This window comes from Pteronotus mesoamericanus, unplaced genomic scaffold, assembly GCF_021234165.1.
Source record: "Pteronotus mesoamericanus isolate MK-2021 breed Mesoamerican mustached bat unplaced genomic scaffold, CSHL_Meso_final contig_42, whole genome shotgun sequence".
Classification (NCBI taxonomy): Eukaryota; Metazoa; Chordata; class Mammalia; order Chiroptera; family Mormoopidae; genus Pteronotus; species Pteronotus mesoamericanus.
Window position 1 is genome coordinate 15,433,068 of NW_026555157.1, and position 19,569 is coordinate 15,452,636.

Consider the following 19,569-nt stretch of genomic DNA (forward strand, 5'->3'; position numbering starts at 1 on the left):
AGTGCTTTTAGGAGAGTGTGTGGCTGTAATGTAAGTGTGGTAGTCTATAACTTAACCACTTCCCAAAACTTATTTTTTAGCTGTCAGGCTGTTATACTATTAAATCTAAAATTAAACCATTTTGATATCAATGGAATAAACCATCATTTAAAAATATAATTATTAATTTGATAAAAGTAATAATTTAATTTTTTTATACTATGATAATCTATATGCATTTAGAGAGTGAAAATTTCCTTTCTGGATGAAAAATGAACCGTGAAATAAAGGAAAAGGTCTTCAAATGTGTAATGAAAATAAATCAATCATTTTTGTTCTCATTAAGCATATTATTTTGCCAGTCATGAAATATACTTAAATGCTAGTGTGTTGGATTAAGGGGATTTAATGCCTAACCTCACTTCTTTGTCTGCTGAATACTGCAGCTGAGAGTTTATTTAGCAGAGGATCAAGCATCTCTCTAAAAACCTTCTTCCCTGGAAAGAGTAACCAAAGGCTTACAAACTGAAAACGAAAAAAAAATCTTTGTTTTCCCTAAATTGTTGATGAGCCAGACAGATGTTTGCCTGTAGGCTATGAGAATTTAATCTACTAAAACCAAAGACCAGCACTAAAGGCAATGCTTCTCTTTTTTCCTTGATATCTTTTACCTGGCACACTATTTACTTTTCTAAAAGACTCAAAAGCAATATTGATAACAGGGTTGGTTGCACCCATCTGCATTCCTTTCTTTTGGAGGAGATGATCCTGGCTTCCCTGTCGGTCTTCTTCATCTGCTCATAGATCACTTTGCCACGAAATGCTTGTGCTGTTGCTGAAATCAAGAAGCCTCCCCAGCCGTGCTCCCCTTCAATGAAATGAACACGGCGAGCCAACGCGAAAGCGTAGTGTGGTCCATGCAGTTACCACCCAGCTGCCTCAGGCGTGCGGGAAACCTAGAAACCTATCTGTAATGGCAGCACATCTTTGTGGTGGTGACAGTCTCTAGAGCTAGCATTCACTCATGGAAACATATCACCTCTGGCTGGCGCCAGAAAGGGCAGAATCTTGGATCTCTGCTGGTGTTTGCTTATTTTTGGAGACAACAGATAAAGGGCTCACATAGGTACCTTTTTTTTCTCTTAGGGAATGTATTTCCTCAATGGTCAATACATTTGTTATTAATGTATTACTGAGGAAACAATGTTTCTTCAGATTTTTTTTTGAATAGTAGTCTAAGAACCAATTTCAAATGTCAAATACATGCAGGGTGCATGGTTTTTCGTGTATTGATGAGACAGTATTGAAAAGCATTAAAGCCATGTATTGTCTTTCAAGAATAGGTTCCATACTTTTAAAACATCATCAAATGTCAATACATCATCATTATTATTTATCATCAATAATTGAGAGCATGTTTGGACATGGTAGTAAGGCAGCATAGCTAACTACTGGAGTGACCAGTTCATTACAATGTGCTGGGGATTTTATGGGTTTTAGCACTAAAAGTCCTAGGGATCCCCTCGGTCCCAGGCTGGAACAACTGTTTCTGTATTACCCATGTACATTTAATAACCAAGAATGACATGTTGAGGAAAGACTCCTTTTCATCAAGTGCGAGATTTCTAAAAAGATCCAGTAGGAGAAACTGAATGAAGGTGAATAATACCACCCAGCTGACTTTGGCAATCGATGGGGTGACAGATGTTTCAGCCAGATTGCCCTCACAGCTTGAATATTTATGAAGCCCTCACAATAAGATCAGGAAAGAGAACAGAAAAATCTAATGAATCTATCTGAAGCCTCAGGTTGAATGACCAAAAACAAAAGAGGTGTGAGGGGAAGGGAAGAAGAGATTACTAGATTCTCTATGCCTGGTCCTGGTCTGCTCTTGAAAATTAAGGCCTACTTCCCACACTTTCTTTCCATACTCTCCCACACCCAGATCTGAGATGACATGAACTGTTGTCTAGTTTAACCGCTTTCTGAGTCTTCAAGGCAATCAGGCAAGGCAATATTTAGGAAATATGGGGTTATTCCATCAGACTATATTTTTTTCAGGTTGCTTATAACATCTGTATAGTATATTTTATCTATTTTTGAAATAGAGACTGCTTAAAATATTATTTGCTACTCAAACAGGAGGTTTGCCCAGTTTGTTTGGTGAATGTGTAGGTGAAAAAGTAGATTGTCAGAGGACCTCAGCCATCACGCTGGCCCGCTACCCATGGCAGAGTTGCTGCATGAAAATCTGCTATGTGTATTTTTTAAAGTGTTATTAAGGGGCAGGAGGAGAACATTAGTTCTTGGTAGTGGAGTAGGGATTATTTCTTATATTAGATGTTCTCACTGTTAGACACTATTTTTTTAATTTATATTTTCTAATTCACCATTTATCCCTCATACCCTCTTCCACCTCCACTCACGCCCTCACCCGCACAATCACTACCCTGTTTTTTGTACCCATGCATTTTTTTCTTTTTTGTGAAATCTCTCCACCCGCCCCCTTATCCCTGCCATTGCCCCAGCTGTCAGCCTGCTCTCTTTGAGTCTGTTTCTCTTTTGCTTGTAAGTTCAGTTTGTTCATTAGAGTCCACATGTGAGTAAACTTACATGTTAGACCCTGTTTAAATAAAGAAGGAACCTTAGGGTTTCTGCTGCATGGGGCCAAGCATGTTTATTTTCACTTCTTTATAGCCTATGTGTAGTACCCCTTTCAGCAATAAGCTAGAATATGATTCATTAAAATTTATATCTAATTCTTTTGTTTTTTAAAGAAAAATCCTCTCGGGCATGAGAGATTAAATAAACCACCGACTCTGATTCAGAAGGACCCACTGAGAATGAAAGCCAGGCGTTTCTTCGGAGGGAACCGTATAATCCAGCCAGTCAGTTTCTAGGCTGTCACTAGGCACATTACCATGCAGATTTTAAGGTATTTTGACAAAAATAGAGAAATTACTTTATAAGGTGGTTTCTAGAGCAAGTAGCGCAGGGTTCTTCAGACCTTAGTAGGTAAATAAATACTATGAGATTCTGTGCCCCACACCCAGTCTGATTATTAGTAACAAAGGAATGAACGAACGAACAAATGCTCCATTCTTCAATAATGCAAGAAAATCAACAGCATGAACATGGAAGAAAGGCATGATCTTTCTTTGAAAATTATGAAGTAAATTTATACGCATTACCTCACAGTTATGTGCGTTATTTTGAGCCAGTTTTCATACAATCAAGCAGACCCTCACATGCTTTGCTATTAACTATTTTCATTCAGAATATAATCCTATTCTTTATTCCCAAATTCCCTTTTCTTCTGAATATTTTTAAAATCTTACATCTAAAGATTCCCTTTGTTTTTCAGAAAGAAAATGGGAGCAGTGGTGGTGAATAAACTCAGTTATGGCAGGTGGAAACTGTTCCTGTTTGGCCTAGGGAAGAGATTTGGCTCCTCAGTGATGCAAAGAGGATTAGAAATGGAGACTCATTTAATTTTAATTCGTTCTTTTAACAATTGTATCGAGTGCCTTTTGTCTGTCATCTTCTGGGTGGGGGCTTAGGGATACTAGGGGAACAATGCACCAGCTCAGGCCGTAAGAATGATGAGCAGAGTGTGGAGTCTGCTTAAATCGGCTAGCAAGAGCCAACTGTTAAATTTTCAGGAAATCTATTAGCTGGCTGTTAAAGTAAACATTATTAAAAATTAAGTTATGTAAACATACAACCAAGTAATTATTTTAAAAACTAAGGTAATAAATATTTAAAACTCACCACTTCCTAATTACCGTATTTTACAATTACCTATAGTTCTTGAGGTTATTTACGTCTGTATAGTAGAAATGCTATACTATAATGTATCAACCCATCTTTTTATATCCTATCCTATAAGCTATAGTGTATGCTACAATAGATTATGATATGATATGATATGATATGACATGACAGTTCACTGTGGGCTGTGCATATCTCTGTCATGTCAGCAGCTTGAAATCAGCCATGGTGGGACTATATTTACATCATGGAAATCAGCAAATGCTACAAATAGGGCTTTTTTCCCCCCTGGAGAGCAACTTGTTAAACATTTACCAGCACATGCGTGAACCTAATGTAAAAGCTGAGAGGGTTCTAGGGATGCAAATGCAAGTAAGACAGAAGAGAAACTGTGCCAACTGTCGGCTGCAAGCTCCTCTGGGGCAGTGGCTGCTCAGGTCCAGGCTGCTTTTTTTATAACAGAACTTGAGTCCAGTGTTGCTAGATTTTCTGATTTTGTGAAAGAAGCAGGAAACTCAGATTTTCATGTGAAACTTTCTAGTTTAATACACCAGATGGGCTATCCAAAAAGAAAGAAAGAAAAGAAAAGAAAATCTGCAGATCAGCTCCTAATGTGGTCCAATATCCTCATTTTGCTGGTAAGGAAACGGAGACCTCATCACTGAGCTCATGATCTAATAGAGAGACCCAAGTAAGATTTAGGAACTGTCGTCGTCTCAGGTGGGGCATACCCGGTGGCAGCTCTTCCACAGAAATGTTCCTGCATAGGTTTTTCCATTGTAAGAGGCCGTTGACTAACATCAGGCATATATTCCCAGAGTTCAGGTGTTCAGTGGCAGTTCAGTCAAAGCCACAGATTCCTCTGGATAATGGACCATGTCCTCTCTAAGAAATCTAAAAAGCATCAGGGACCTAGTATAAATACTGGATCTAGAATTACGAAGATCTTCTTGGTGATCAAAAATTAGATCAAGCGATTTTCCAATTACTTTATTGCATTTCTTGGATTTGCATTTATATAGCCTAATAGAATATTTTTACTTCATTTTATATTTTTCTAAAGAAAAAGCTAAGTCCACAAAAAATTTTTAAATGCTACCTACGCATTATTTGGGAAAGCAGGCTGGTCTGTGTGAACTGGTTCATAATAGAGCTTAAGTAGCAAAAAGTTTATGTTAGCAGCAGGACATACTCCTAGAATGACAAGAAGAATGGGATGGTTAGGTGGAATACTATGGCTGGATCCTAGATGGCAGGTCCAGTTTGGTCTAGATAATTTATAAAATATTTATTACACAAATCCAGTAGTGGATTTTTATGTGGAAAAATAAACAGAGAATCTCAATTATGCTTTCCCTTTTCCAAATTCACTTCTAATCCATATTTATATGCCTACATGATTTTTCATGTTTAGAATTAGTATAGACACTATTTTGCTGGGTTTTTTTCTAACTTAAGCATTTTTGACATTGTCTGATGGACATTATAAAGGTATTTTTAATCACTCCATATAATTACTTTGGGTTAAAACACCAGAATTACCTATTTTATTCTTAAACATTCATTTTTCAAGTTTGCACTACTATGAATAACAGCAATAAACATTTTCATGCATGTAATTTTTTTCTTTACCAACAAAAAATATTACATTCCTAGAAATGAATTACTGAGTCAAAGAATATAAATTACCTTGATAGTTTTTGAAACTGATTTTTGAAGAGGTTTTGCCAATATTTACACTGCTACCTACAAAGTATAAATGTTCCCATTTCATCATATTCTTAATGATACTTTTTAGATTTTTAGTTTTCTGCTATTTATTAGGTATAAAATAGTACTTATGGTTTTAATTTGTATCTCATGGTTAACCTCTAGATTAAATATTTTTAATACGCTTATTAATTATATATTCCTGGATAGTCTATTCACTGCCAGACCTAGTTGTTTTCAAGTTCTGATCCTAGTAAATTAATCAAACACATAGGCCTTTGGGAAAGCACTTTTGTAAAGCAACTAGGTGAGTGTGACTCAATTGAAATGGGTTGTTTGTCATGCCACTTTTTAACCTCCAGTGCATCAGAATGACTTAGATGTATTTGCTTTTTCTCAACCAGTTTAACACTCCTTAATTCTTTGCCTCATATGTCCTTTTCAAAGACTCTCATAGTCCCCCTGAAACCACTCAAAATCCAGCTTTTCCTTCCACCCAGATCCCCAGTTTCTCAGTCACAAAATTAGAGTAGAGTTTTTGATACTGAGAAGAGGAGGGAGCATAGAAATGTTCCATTTGTTTCATTCAGGAAGGAAAAGGTTGTGCTCAAAGAGAAAAATGATAACCATAACCAAGACTTACACCTCCAGTTTCTCAAACAATGCTTATAAATACTTGGTGGGAGAAGACAGGGACTGAGAATGCTGATGTAAGACTCTTCCATGAGTTGAGATTTCTTTGCTCTATCCTATCAGAACACAGCCTTCTAAAAGCCTTTCTCCTCAGACAGAAGTTTCCAAAAGCTTTCTTTCAATGGCTACTAAAAATTAAATTTTTTTTTCTAGAAAAGGGGAGAAGTCAGGAGACACAAAGTAGGTGTGAGTATGCAAAATAGTTAAAGCTATTGTAATAATCATAATCTGCATGTTTTTTTTTCATATGAACAACCGTAACTACTTTTGCCCCACCCCGTATGTCTTAAAAAAAACAACAACAAAAAACAGGGAACTTCAAATAGGGCACCTATACTCCAAGAGTAGAATGTACTCCTCAGGATGCATGCAACCTCTCAGACGGGCATGTAGGCATAGATGGTTTTAAAACCATCATTTCTGGATCTTTGACTTTCTTTGATCTCTTTTCTGAAATTGAACTACTTGAAAACTTGCCTGCAGTCCCGCATAGTCTTCCTTTAATGATTGCTCTGTCTCTTTTGGCAAAATAAAAGCATACTTCTCTCTCTTCCTAAATCTTACTATGTGTAGAGCCCCAGTGTGTAAAATCCTCCTAGATATAAGAAGATCATTATAAATATTATTATTGAGGTAGTGAATTACTTTAAAATAACATTTTTTTCCAAACTGGGTGACTTCCTCCCTCCCTTCCTTCCTTTCTCTCTCTCTCTCTGTGTTTCTTTGTTTGCTTTCAACAAAATTGAAGGAAGAATCTAATTTGTCAGGTTACAAATTATTAGAAATAATTATTGATGATTACAATGTGAATTTCAAAATATGAGAAGGAACTTAAAAGATTAAGTTATATTGCTGAAACAAAACTTCTTCAAATTCCAGGTACTTACATGTATCTGAAAAAGGTTTTCAATATTTTCATCTATAAAAGTTAAAAAATAGGATTAGAGAAATGTAAATCCAAACCACAATGAGATATCACCTCATGCCTGTTAGAATGGCTGTAATAAAAAAGTCAAGAAATAACAACTGCTGGCAAGGATGTGGAGAAAAGGGGAACATTTGTACACTGTTGGAAGGAATGTAAATTGGTGCCACCACTGTGGAAAACCGCTCCTCAAAAAATCAAAAATAGAACTACAAAATGATCTAGCAATTTCACTTCTGGGTATTTATCTAAAGAAAATGAAAATATTAACTTCAAAAGATATATGCACTCCTATGTTCACCACAGCATTATTTACAATGGCCAAGATGTAGAAACAACCTAGGTGTCCATCAATGAATGAATGGATAAGTGAGACGTGATATATAATGGAATATTATTAAGCTATGAAAATTGAAATCTTGCCATTTGTGACAACATGGATGGACTTTGAGGATGTTATACTAGGTGAAATAAGGCGGACAGAGAAAGACAAATATTATATGACCTCACTTTTGTGTGAAATTTGAAAACAAAACAAAAAAACAACAAAAAAACAAGCTTTTAGATACAGAAAACAGATCGCTGGTTCCTAGAGGCAGGAGGTAGGGGGTGGGCAAAATGGGTAAAGTGGGTAAAAAAGTACAAACTTTCAGTTATAAAATGAGTAAGTCATGGGAACATAATGTACAACATGGTGACTACAGTTAATAACACTGTGTTGCATATTTGTAAGTAGCTAAGAGAGTAGATTTTAAAAGTCCTCATCAAAAGAGAGAAAATGTTTTTGTTACCGTGAATGTGGTAGATGATCATTATGTTATATACTTGAAATTAGTATTATGTTAATTATACGTCAAGAAAAAATTTAAAATTTTAAGAATAAAAATTAGTAATAGAATTTATGGTAGATCTGGTTTCATTGCAGTGATGAGTAATATCCATATACAGATACAAAAAATAATTGGAGATAATGTACCATCACTTCATTAAGATTTACATTATCAATAAAATTTTATTAATAATTTTAATAAGTATTTATCAACATGTATATGATTTATGTTTTGCTCCATTTGTAATAGTTATAAAAGCATTAAAAAATTATTTTCAATGTGTATACATATCTCCTTGCAAAGAAGTATGATGAGGCAATAAAATTCTAGGGAGGAATTAAAATGGAAATACAAGTTCAAAGAAAACAAGGAATGAGATAAAGTTTCTAATTTTCAAAGAACAGATTATTTATGTATTTAAAAATGCATAGTGTCGGTATGTAGATTCAATGGATACATTAAAAGCAGGAACATAAGTTTTATATTATCAATATTTAAGTAATTAAAAATTTTATGATAAAAAATTGTAGCTGTCTACTTAAATGTGTGTGAAAGAGTATATAGATTTCGAAGTTCTTTTAGATGGTATATAAGCTGAATAATCCTTTTTGAGAAATAGATGAGGTATAAATAAATCCGGATACAAATAAATGTGGGACATCTCACTGTGCAGCAAAAGAGCCCTCAGGCAAAAACGTGTGCTTTCAGGTATTGCTAGAACTGCATTTCACAGCAGGCTCTGTGTTCAGTGTTCTTGGGATTCTTAATTTAAGATATATCCTTTTCAATCTCAGGAAGAGTTATGCTTCTAAAATGACACGTTATGTGCCATTAGTTGTACTTTATTAACAAAGGAGTTCACAAATTTTCATGAGTTTTCATCCAAAGTTACACTGCATTTTCTTAAAATGATAACTAGCTAGCTTTAATTAAATGTCTACTATTTTCCAGACCAGTGGTTCTTCTGAGAAATTGTTATAAATGTAAATGATCAGACTTCAAATCTATTGAATCCAAAACTCTGGGCATGGGGCCCAGCACCCAGGTGATTCAGATGTATGCCAAAGGAGATAATATTTACAAAACATCTGGTATGGGGTCTTGAACATAGTAGGCATTTAATAAAAACTAGCTGCTATTACTTTTTAAATAAATAATTCATTCTAGCTCCTTGAAAGATGTTTTTTAGTTAATTCTATATCCTTGGAAGAAATAGTTCTATGTGTTTAATTATTCGTAGGATATAATGACTTAACGTGTTTAACATCAAATTCATTGTCTTCTACCCAAACAGACTTCTCCCTCCAACTTCCCCATTTCTATGAATGGCAAAAATACATCTATAAGTCTCTGAGTGTTTCAGCCTGCAATATCCTCACTGAAAGAACATACTGGGTAATGAATGACAGGCACCTGTAAGTCTGGACATATTCCTTCAACTAGCTGCTTTAGAATGTGAAATTCTCACCATCAAAGTCACTTTCCTGAGTTAAGAAATTGCATCCACAAGTCTTAAGTTAAAACTTACATCTTTTTGCTGCAGAACACATTTATTAATGCAAAAGCACATCAGAAATTCAGAGTAACCTGAATTCACCTGGCAGGCCCCTCAGGGTCTTGTGTTATTGCTGCTGCTGATGACGATGATGACGGTGATGATGACAGGCATGCTCTTCTGGAAGAAGGAGCTGAGCAAAGTCTCCTGCACCTGGGACAAGGAGACTGACTGCTGTGGGTCACCTACAGAGGGGCTGTGCTTTCACAGACATTCTGGCGCCACACTTAGCACATCTCTGAGGAGTCTGTAGCACAGGACCAAGACTGAGTCAAGGAGACTATGCCAGCAGCTTGCCCAGATTCACAGACCCCAGGAGTAGCAGGGCTTTACTGCCAGATCAGGCGTCTATGCACGCCAGAGAGGCCACATCCCACTTTGCCTTGCTCTAGAGAACTGTAGGTGAAAAAGTAGACTTCACCTACCTCATAATTGGACTCAGCATCAGGCCCAATCAATTGCCAAATCCATTCATTTTTTTCTTTGGTTTTCTCTCCATTCCCATTGCCATCCCTCAAGTTCTAGAACTCGCTACAGAGATTCTAGTTCTAGTTCCAGCCCGCATCCATACTTTCTGCTTATTTTGTCTTTGTAAAACACTATTTTCATCCGTTTACAATTTTGCAATTTTTTTTTTTTTTTTACTGTCTTCAGGCAAAAGTAGTTTAACTTCAATGATTCATGATCACTTGGGTAGCATGTTTAATGCAGATTCCTAAGCCCTGTTTTTGGGGTTATTGTTGAGGCGATCTGGGGTGGTGGTTGTGGATATGAATTTTGATCACTTCCACCCTGGTGGTAGTGACCAGGTTTTCCTGGTCTAAAACCCACATTCTGAGAAGCATTGCCTATCAGTGCATTACTGTACATCCAAACTCAGTTTGTCATTTATAATGCCCCAAAATTTGGTTTATCACACCTCCCCCACCCTTATATGATAAAGAGTAAATGGTGGCAGAGCTTTGGTTGTGGGTAATATGAATTGAGAACATGAGCTTCTATGTATATATTTCAGAGGATACCAAGTTGAACACAGAAGTCTAACCTAAATCAAAATATCCAGAATTGTATGTATCTCAAAAGTAATATTTCCACTTTGGAGGGACAGCAAACAAGAAACCAGAATGAGGAAAGGTGACAATACCAAAGTGTGGCCCCTGAAATATGAGCAACTTCTCCATATGGAGGACCACGATTTTACAATGAAACCTGGATTTGGAGGTGAGTATTTTCTTTACAAAACTCTAAGTCACAATACATCTCACTGTCAAAATAAAGCTGAAAATTTAAAACAATGAAGACCAAAAACACAAGTAAATGCCATTAATTAAAAAAAAGAAAACAGAAAACCTTTTTTACATTTTATTTTATTTTATTTTTAAATCATGTTTATTCTATTACAGTTGTCTCAATTTTTCCTCCTTTGCCCTCCTCTACCCATCCCACCCCGCCCCTCTCTCCCATAGTCAATTCCCACTCTGTTGTCCATGTCCATGGGTCATTCATACATGTTCTTTGTTTAGTTTCTTCTCCTTCTTTCCACCATTTTCCTCCTTCTGCTTTCCCCCTGGTCACTTTTAGTCTGCTCCATGTTGCCATGCCTGTGGTTTATTTTGTTCATCAGTTCGTTTTGTTGAATAGATTCCACTTATAGGTGAGGTCACATGGTATTAGTCTTTCACTGACTGGCTTATTTTACTTAGCATAATATTCTCCAGTTCCATCTATTGCTGTTGCAAAAGGTAGGAGCTCTTTCTTTCTTTCTTTCTTTCTTTCTTTCTTTCTTTCTTTCTTTCTTTCTTTCTTTCTTTCTTTCTTTCAAAGGATGTTTCTTCCTTTCTTTCTTTAAATGCAGACTTTATTTATTTATTTAAAATGTCAAGATCCATTATAAAATATTTAAAAATTTAAATGCATTATAAAGTCTCAGCAATTAAAACAACATGACACCAGCACAGAAATAATAAAGTAGATCCATGAAGTAAAATGAGCACCTACACAGAAATGTATATACCTGTCTAACGATGTAACATATGATTTAATTGATATTTCAAATCAATGGGGAAAATAAGGCTTATTCAACAAATAAGGTGCATGGACCACTATTACTTGAAATAAAACAAATATAGAGCCTTATTTCACACATTATACAAAAAATATTCAGGTGAGTTAAAAATCAATATGTAAAATCTAAGGATTTTTAGGAGAAAATACAAAATAATATTTTTCTTACCCCGAAATAACATATTCAAACCGAGAAGCTATAAAGTAAGATATTGACAATATGACCATATTAAACATTTAAGACTAGATAGTAATATATGTATAAAAAAAGTTAGAGGACAAGTAATGCAATAGGAAAGTATTTTCAATACATCTAAAAAAGGGTTAATAGTTTTTTTTTCTTTTTTAGGGAAAAACTTCTACAAACATTTAATCAAAAAATGTATAAAGAATACCCAAAAGTTATTTAAAGCTTTTTAAAAATAATAGAAATAGGCAAGAAATATACAAAAACAGGTTTAGTTTCAAAAAAATAATAAAGTAACAAAATAACACATCATTGTCACAATCAGATTAGTAAGTATTAAAAATATTGGTAATATCAAGTATTGGTGACTGTGAAAGGAACTGGATGTTCATAGACTTTTTTTCTTCATCTTAAAGCCGTCCCTTTAGCATATTTTGCAATGCTGGTTTGGTGGAGGTGTATTCTTTTAGCTTTCTTTTGTCTGGGAAACTCCTTATTTCACCTTCCATTTTAATTGAGAGCTTTGCTGGATAGAGCAGTCTTGGTTGCAGGCCTTTGCTTTTCATTACTTGGAATATTTCTTGCCATTCCCTTCTGGCTTTTTGTGTTTCTGTGGAGAAGTCAGCTGCTTACCATACCAGGGCTCCCTGATATGTTACTACCTCTTTCTCCCTTGCTGCCTTTTGGATTCTCTGTTTGTCTTTGATCTTTGCCATTTTAATGATGATGTGTTTTGGAGTGGGCCTCATTGGGTTCCTCTTGAATGGGACCCTCTGTGCTTCCTAAACTTGTGTGACTTTTCTCTCCTACAATTAGGGAAGTTTTCCATCATTACTTTTTCAAACAGGTTCTCTATCCCTTGCTCCTCTTCTTCTCCTTCTGGTATCCCTATTATACAGATATGATTGCATTTCAGGTTGTCCTGCATTTTCCTAAATGCCTCTTCATTCTTTTTGAGTCTTTTTTCATTTTCTTGCTCTTTCTGGGAGCTTTTTTCTACCTTATCCTCCAGCTTGCTGATTTGATCCTCTGCTTCATCTAGCCTGCTTTTGATTCCTTCTACTGTGTTTTTCAATTCAGAATTATATTCCTCATTTCCTCTTGTCTCTTATTGATAGTCTCTATGTCCTTTTTCATGCTGATATAGTTTGCAGTAAGTTCCTTATAGTTTCCCTGTAGTTTTTTGTAATTCTCTCTGAGCTCACTGAGCTCATTGAGCTTCCTTAGAACTGTTGTTTGGAACTCAATATCTGATAGTTTACTTGCTTCTATTTCATTTAGTTCTCTTTCTGGAGATTCCTTCTTTCCCTTCAGCTGCGGGGGGGTGTTTCTTTGTTTTCCCATTATTTGTGAGACTTTTCTTTTTTGCTTCTGCTTCTTAAATTGATCTGTCTTGATTTCCTGACTTTGTGGTGTGAACTTCTATGGGAGGAGATCGCTGTTTTTTTCCAAAAAACCTTTACAATGATATTCTCTTGAATGGGAATGATTGATCATTTATTTTGTCTTTATGTATTATAAATTGACCAAAAAATGAGAACTATCTTTAGCAAATATCCATACTAGTTACTAATTGTAAATAGTATATGTTCAATAAATAGTGAATGGATATATCCTGCCTATACAACAACTTGTTTCAACTAAAACCTATAAATTGTATTACATGATGATATTCATAAAATCTTATTAAATATTCTCATAAGCTGGAACACCTAGCTGTCGTGGAAGAACTAGTATGCCAAATGTCTGTCTCCCTTCATAACAACTCTGCTGAGGTTTTTTCTCTTGATCACTTTTAGTAATGAAGACTGATATAAATGTTGGCATGCCAGGCAATGTGCACTACCTCATTCCATCCTCACAATGACCCTAGGAAGTAGGGTCCTGTCATGGTCCCTAATGTTCCAGTGTGGAAACTGGGGTTTAGAGAGGTTAAGAGATTTGCTCAAGGCCACACACACACGAAAAAGGCAGTAAGTCGTGGAAGCAAGATGCAATGGCAGGTAAGGAGTGCAGAAGAAAGCCATATATGAGAAGTACATACTTGTAACAAAGTCTTCCCTCCTCTCATGTTGTTTCATGTGTCCATCACTCAGAGTGCCACGTTTTCCAGACATACAAAGGATGTGGTGAAGTCAGCTCTTTAAACGGAACTGTCCGCCCTACTGCTAAATCTACCCGGACTCTTCTGTCCATGACCTAAGTCTCCCACTCCCACAATTCCTGAATAGACAACTTTTCAGAATATTGGATGTGTGGATACAAGAAAAGTGAATGTGCAGGTGAGAAGTCAGGCTCCTTCAGCTGTGGGACAGGTTCAGCTTTTTAAAATTTTTTTATTTATTTAATTTTAGAGAGAGGGGAAGGGAGGGAAAAAGAGAGGGAGAGAAACATCAGTCGGTTGGGTTGCCTCTCACCTCCAACTGGGGACCTGGCCTAGCAACCCAGGTATGTGCCCTGAGCGGAACTGAACCAGTGACCTTTTGGTTTTTAAGCCAGCAGCCAATCCACTGAGCTACACCAGCCAGGGCCAGGGCTGGGGCCAGGGCTGGGGCCACGGCCAGCCTTTTGATAAATGACTAACACTTCAAGTACTCAGGATGGGGCCGGGGGACTTGATATTCACTATGTTGTGGCAAAATAAAAAATTATGTCAGGTAACTTGTTATGGTGAGGGTTGTTTGTTTGTTGTTTTTTAATTTCCTGGAATCCATTGGGTTGCAGTTCTAAAGGTCTGGCTTTCATTTTACTAGATTAGTGACTCAAACTTTAGTAAGCATCGGAATCACCCGGGGCATTCTTAATACATGGGTTACTGGACCCTCCCCCCACAAATTTAAAATCACTAGATCTGAGTGCGGACAACAATTTGCATTTGTAATAAATTCCTAGATGCTGCTGCTGCTGCTGCTTCTGGTCTGAAAGCCCTATTTGATAACTACTGATTTAGATGATCAGCATCAGGTTAAGTCTTAGTGAGTTTAATTTTTGTTTTTACAGAGAATTTCTCAGTTATTGAACCTAATTTAGGACTTTAGAAGCCTTGAAATAAATCAGGTTTGAAGATGTGTCCATTTTTTACTTCTAATACTGTTTCTCTTTTTCTTTAGACCACTAATCCTCAAATGTGTCAGTGCTACCACAATTCTCCTAAACATGCCTAACTTAACTACCATTCTCAATAGATCTTTTTCTTTCCCCCAACCAAATTTTCCCACTATTTGGATAATATACGCTACGACTATCACACAGGTGTTCTGTACCTTGTCTCTATGATTCTACAAAAAGTATCTGAACTCTTTTCCCTACTACTATTTAGTAGGTGAAAATCTTATGCTCAAGTTGCCTGGCTATGGGTCTTTTCAGCCGCAAGGGGCGCCAACCTCACAGGAATGGCTTGGCACTGGCATTTCCTGAGCAGCAATTAGAAGCTAAAAATAATGCACATGCTCTCTTCACAGTGACTCCCAAAGCTGCCCTAATTCCTAATGTTGGGTTAGGTTCCTCAATTAAATGAATTCGTATGCCAGAGGAAAGGATTTTTGTGGGTCTATTTTACACAATTGAAAGATAGAAGGATTGAGAGAAAAATGACTGTCCTTGAATTTGGACCTCGAAAAAAAAAACATGCCAGAAAGGCTTTGTCTCTCAGAGTGGTTCAAGGACCAGCAGCAGAATCACCTGGGAGTCACCTAGAGATGTAGAAACTCAGGCCCCACCCCAGGCTTTCTGAATAAAAATCTTCACTTTAACAAGATCCCCAGGTGATGTGAATACATTTTACAATTTGAGAAATACTGCTGCAGATTACTAAGTGCCCTCTGCTTTTATTTCAAAACATTTATACCTTCATTCTCCTTTCCTATATCATTCCCATTCCCCAGAAAAACATAATATTGTCCCTAATTGCCAATTATCTTGATGAGCTACAGGTACATGTACAGTCCTTTTTTATGTGAGAATGCTTTTTTTAAGAATACAATTTTTCCCCCCTGAGGCTACTTTGTAGGGTTATTAAAAATGCAATTAAAATGTGCTATTCAGTGGGAGGTGGCAAACAATCCCATGATTAAGAAATTTTTCTGACAATCATGGACTGGGGCACAAAGGTGTCCAAATAGCCAGTGTGTCTAGGCAGAAAAAGCTACACATTCGGTCAGATGCGTCAGAGTGGTAGCTCTGTGAAATATAGTCCTTAATCTTCTCTTGTCTTGGTTAGAACAGCTTCTTATACCAGTGACCCATTTCTCTGTTCTCTCAAGGCTGCCTTCCTAAAGAAATGAGACTGCAGGACATAAAAAGACAAGCTTTAATTCATCTTTTCCTTCCTTATACTTGTTCATAACAAAAACACATGCATGTACTTTTTTCCTCTTGAGCTAAATGTAGCTTCAGCACTTCTCTTGCCTTAATGTGTTTTCCTAATTAGCTTTAACATTAAAACCAGCTGCTGCTGCAGTGCTTTTTACTTTTATAAAGCGTTAGAAGATTAATTGACTCATTATGTAGAAACAGGAGGGTATAAATTTAGGGGAGTTTTTTGTTTAACTTGGGTTATAAATTGTAGCTCATTTTCCTTATTTATGTTTTCCCTACCCTTTACACATCTCCCGTAACTAAGGGCTTTTCTGTTTCAGTCTTACAGATGATGATTTTTATGTCTAAAGTGAAGTCAGTTCAGCATCTAGATACTGGCTACAGAGGGAAGACAAAAGCTAAAGTTGTAAAAGTTGCGTGGGTAGTCAAACGGGAGGGCTGGGCTGAGAGCTGGAGGACCTGCCGGGGGTCCCGGCCTTAACCAGCTCTCGGTGTCACGCAGAGTCTCTAAACCCTCTGAGCATGACTTCCCTCCTGTGTCAAATGGAGCTAAATAGGTTCTGCCTAGCTAACTAGCAAATGGCTGTAATGAGAACATGAGATAATATATTACATAATATATTTGAATGCACTATGCACATCAAATGTGTAACTTTCGTTTAACTTTCCTTGTCCCAGGATGCATACAAACCAGATGGATATACTTAAAAAGGGCTATAAATGTGTGTGCTACTACCTAGTTAGTGATCCTGGGATATCAACACCATAATCATAATGGTTAATATTTAATTTTTACTATATTTCAAATGTTTTCTGTGTAGAATTAATAGTATTTATGAAATAGTTACTATTTTAAAAAAGATTTTATTTATTTATTTTTAGAAGGGAAGGGAAGGAGAAAGAGAGGGAGAGAAACATCAATGTATGAGAGAGACATCAATCAGTTGCCTCTTGCATGCCCCCAACTGGGGACATGGCCCACAACCCAGGCATGTGCCCTCAAAGGGAATCGAACCAGTGACCTTTCGGTATGCAGGCTGGTGCTCAATCCAAGTAAGCCCCACCGACCAGGGCTAGTTACTATTTTTAAAAAATTTTTTTATTGTGGTTCAATTACCGTAGTCCCCTTTTTTCCCTCATTACTATCCCCTGCCCACCCCCCTCTCACACATTCAATCTTCCCCCTCACCGTTGTCCTTGTCCATGGGTCCTTTATACATGTTCCTTGACTTGACCCTTCCCTTTCTTTCTCCCATTACCCTTCTTCACCCTTCCCTCTGGCCACTGTCAGTTTGTTCTTTATTTCCATGTCCCTGGTTCTGTTTTGCATGTTTGTTTTGTTGACTAGGTTCCACTTATAGGTGAGATCACATGGTATTTGTCTTTCACCCCTTGGCTTATTTCCCTTAGCATAATGCTCTCCAATTCCATCCATGCTGTTGCAAAGGGTAGGAGGTCCTCCTTTCTTTCTGCTGCATAGTTTTCCATTATGTAAAAGTACCACAGTTTTTTGATCCATTCATTTGCTGATGGGCATTTAGGCTGTTTCTAGCACTTGGCTATTGTAAATTGTGCTGCTATGAACATTGGGGTGCATAGGTTCTTTTGAATTAGCATTTCTGTCTTCCTAGTGTGGAGTTGTATGAGCTCTTTGTGTATTTTGGAGATCAAACCCTTGTCTGAGGTATTGTTGGCAAATCTGTTTTTCCATATGGTTGGTTCCCTTTTCATTTTGCTGTTTTCTTTAGCCATGCAGAAGCTTTTTAATTTGATATAGTCCCATTTGTGTATTCTTCCCTTTATGTCCCTTGCTCTAGGGGACATACTGGTGAAAATATTGCTGCATGGAATATCTGAAATTTTCCTGCCTATGTTCTCTAGGACTTTTATGGTGTGATAACTTACATTTAAGTCTTTTATCCATCTTGAGTTTATTTTTGTATATGGTGTAAGTTGGTGGTTGAGTTTCTTTTTTTTTTGCATGTAGCTGTCCAGATCTCCCAACACCATTTGTTGAAGAGGCTATTTTTTACTCCAATTTATGCTCCTTCCCTCTTTGTTGAATATTAATTGACCGTAGAGACATGGGTTTGTTTCTGGGCTTTCTACTCTGTTCCATTGATCCGTGTCTTTTCTTATGCCAATACCAGACTGTTTTGATTACAGTTACCTTGTAATATAGTTTGATATCAGGTATTGTGATCCCTCCTACTTTGTTCTTCTGTCTCAAAATTGCTGAGGTTATTTGGGGTCGTTTATGGGTCCATATAAATTTTTGAAATATTTTTTTCTATATTGTGAAATATATCATTGATATTTTAGTAGGAATCACATTGAATCTATAAATTGTTTTGGGTAGTATGGATATTTTAATGATGTTAATCTTCCAATCCATGAACTTGGTATATGCTTCCATTTATTTGTGTCTTCTTTAATTTCTGAAATAGTTACTATTAATGTTGTTATAAGTATTACTGATCCCATAGGTAGTGAGTAACTTGGTTAAGATATTTGAATGGAGTAGTCTAAAGACAAAACGTGCATTCTTTGTTTCGGTCTCACAGCAGCCATATTAGGTAGGGACCATATATTTATTTCCCCTATTTTACAGGGGAGCAAATTGAAAATTTAAGAGATTTGCAGAAATCTGTCATTTACTCAGGTTTATATGGCTATAAATTCCACTATTTTTTTTAACCTATCTGCTTGATTGCCACCTTCTCTCTGGGGCTCGGCATTTCATCTGTAAAAAGAATGAGAGTTAGAGCATTTATCCAGCTCCAAAGTTCTGTGATTCTGCATCTTGCTTTTATGTGCCCCTCACTCTCTAATGTGTCCTCAAGAATGTCAGGGTACAGTATAGATTTCTAGAGCCAGGAATAAGACTCACTCAAACATGGAGCTCAAAGGATAAAAAATGAGGTCAGATGATATCCAAAGGCAAATGCTTTCCTTGCAAATAGAGGAACTTATCCCCACAAGGATAGTTATAAATCAGAGGGAGGAAAGAAGAAATGTAAGATGTTTACAGGATCCTATTACTAATGGGCAAGCCGTTTTTACCCCACTTCACACCAGCCTTCAAAAATCTCTGAGGGCTCAGTGCTTGTCCAGTGTGGCATTGATGTGTCATTGTAAGGTGGCTTTTAGGATTGTCTCCAGGCTTGTAGACAGTTATCAGCAAGCAGAATATACTTAAAAGTCACAAGATCCTAAATCCAAGTTGTTCTCAAGTTCTGTCATTAAATACATGCACTGTGCTTGCTTTGGCACATAAAAATATTTAACTAACCTGTATATTTTTTGTATAATGTGTGAAATAGGGCTCTATATTTGTTTTATTTCAAGTAATGGTGGTCCATACACCTTATTTGTTGAATAAGCTTTATTTTCGCTATTGATTTGAAATATCAGTTTAATCATATATTACATTGTTAGACAGATACATACATTTGTTTCTAGAATGCTCACTTTATCTCATGGATCTACTTGATTATTTCTGTGCTGGTGTCATGTTGTTTTAATTGCTGAGATTTTA

At 36.6% G+C, this 19,569-nt stretch overlaps 1 protein-coding gene across 1 annotated transcript in view; it reads left to right on the forward strand.

Moving 5' to 3' along the window:
• The first annotated feature begins 741 nt into the window (after nt 1-741).
• The window catches only part of GABRR3 (gamma-aminobutyric acid type A receptor subunit rho3), a 59,876-nt gene continuing 41,048 nt past the window's right edge, over nt 742-19,569 (forward strand). The window contains 2 exon segments of the mRNA XM_054577251.1: nt 742-866; nt 10,572-10,688. Coding sequence (XP_054433226.1) covers nt 742-866; nt 10,572-10,688 — 242 coding nt within the window.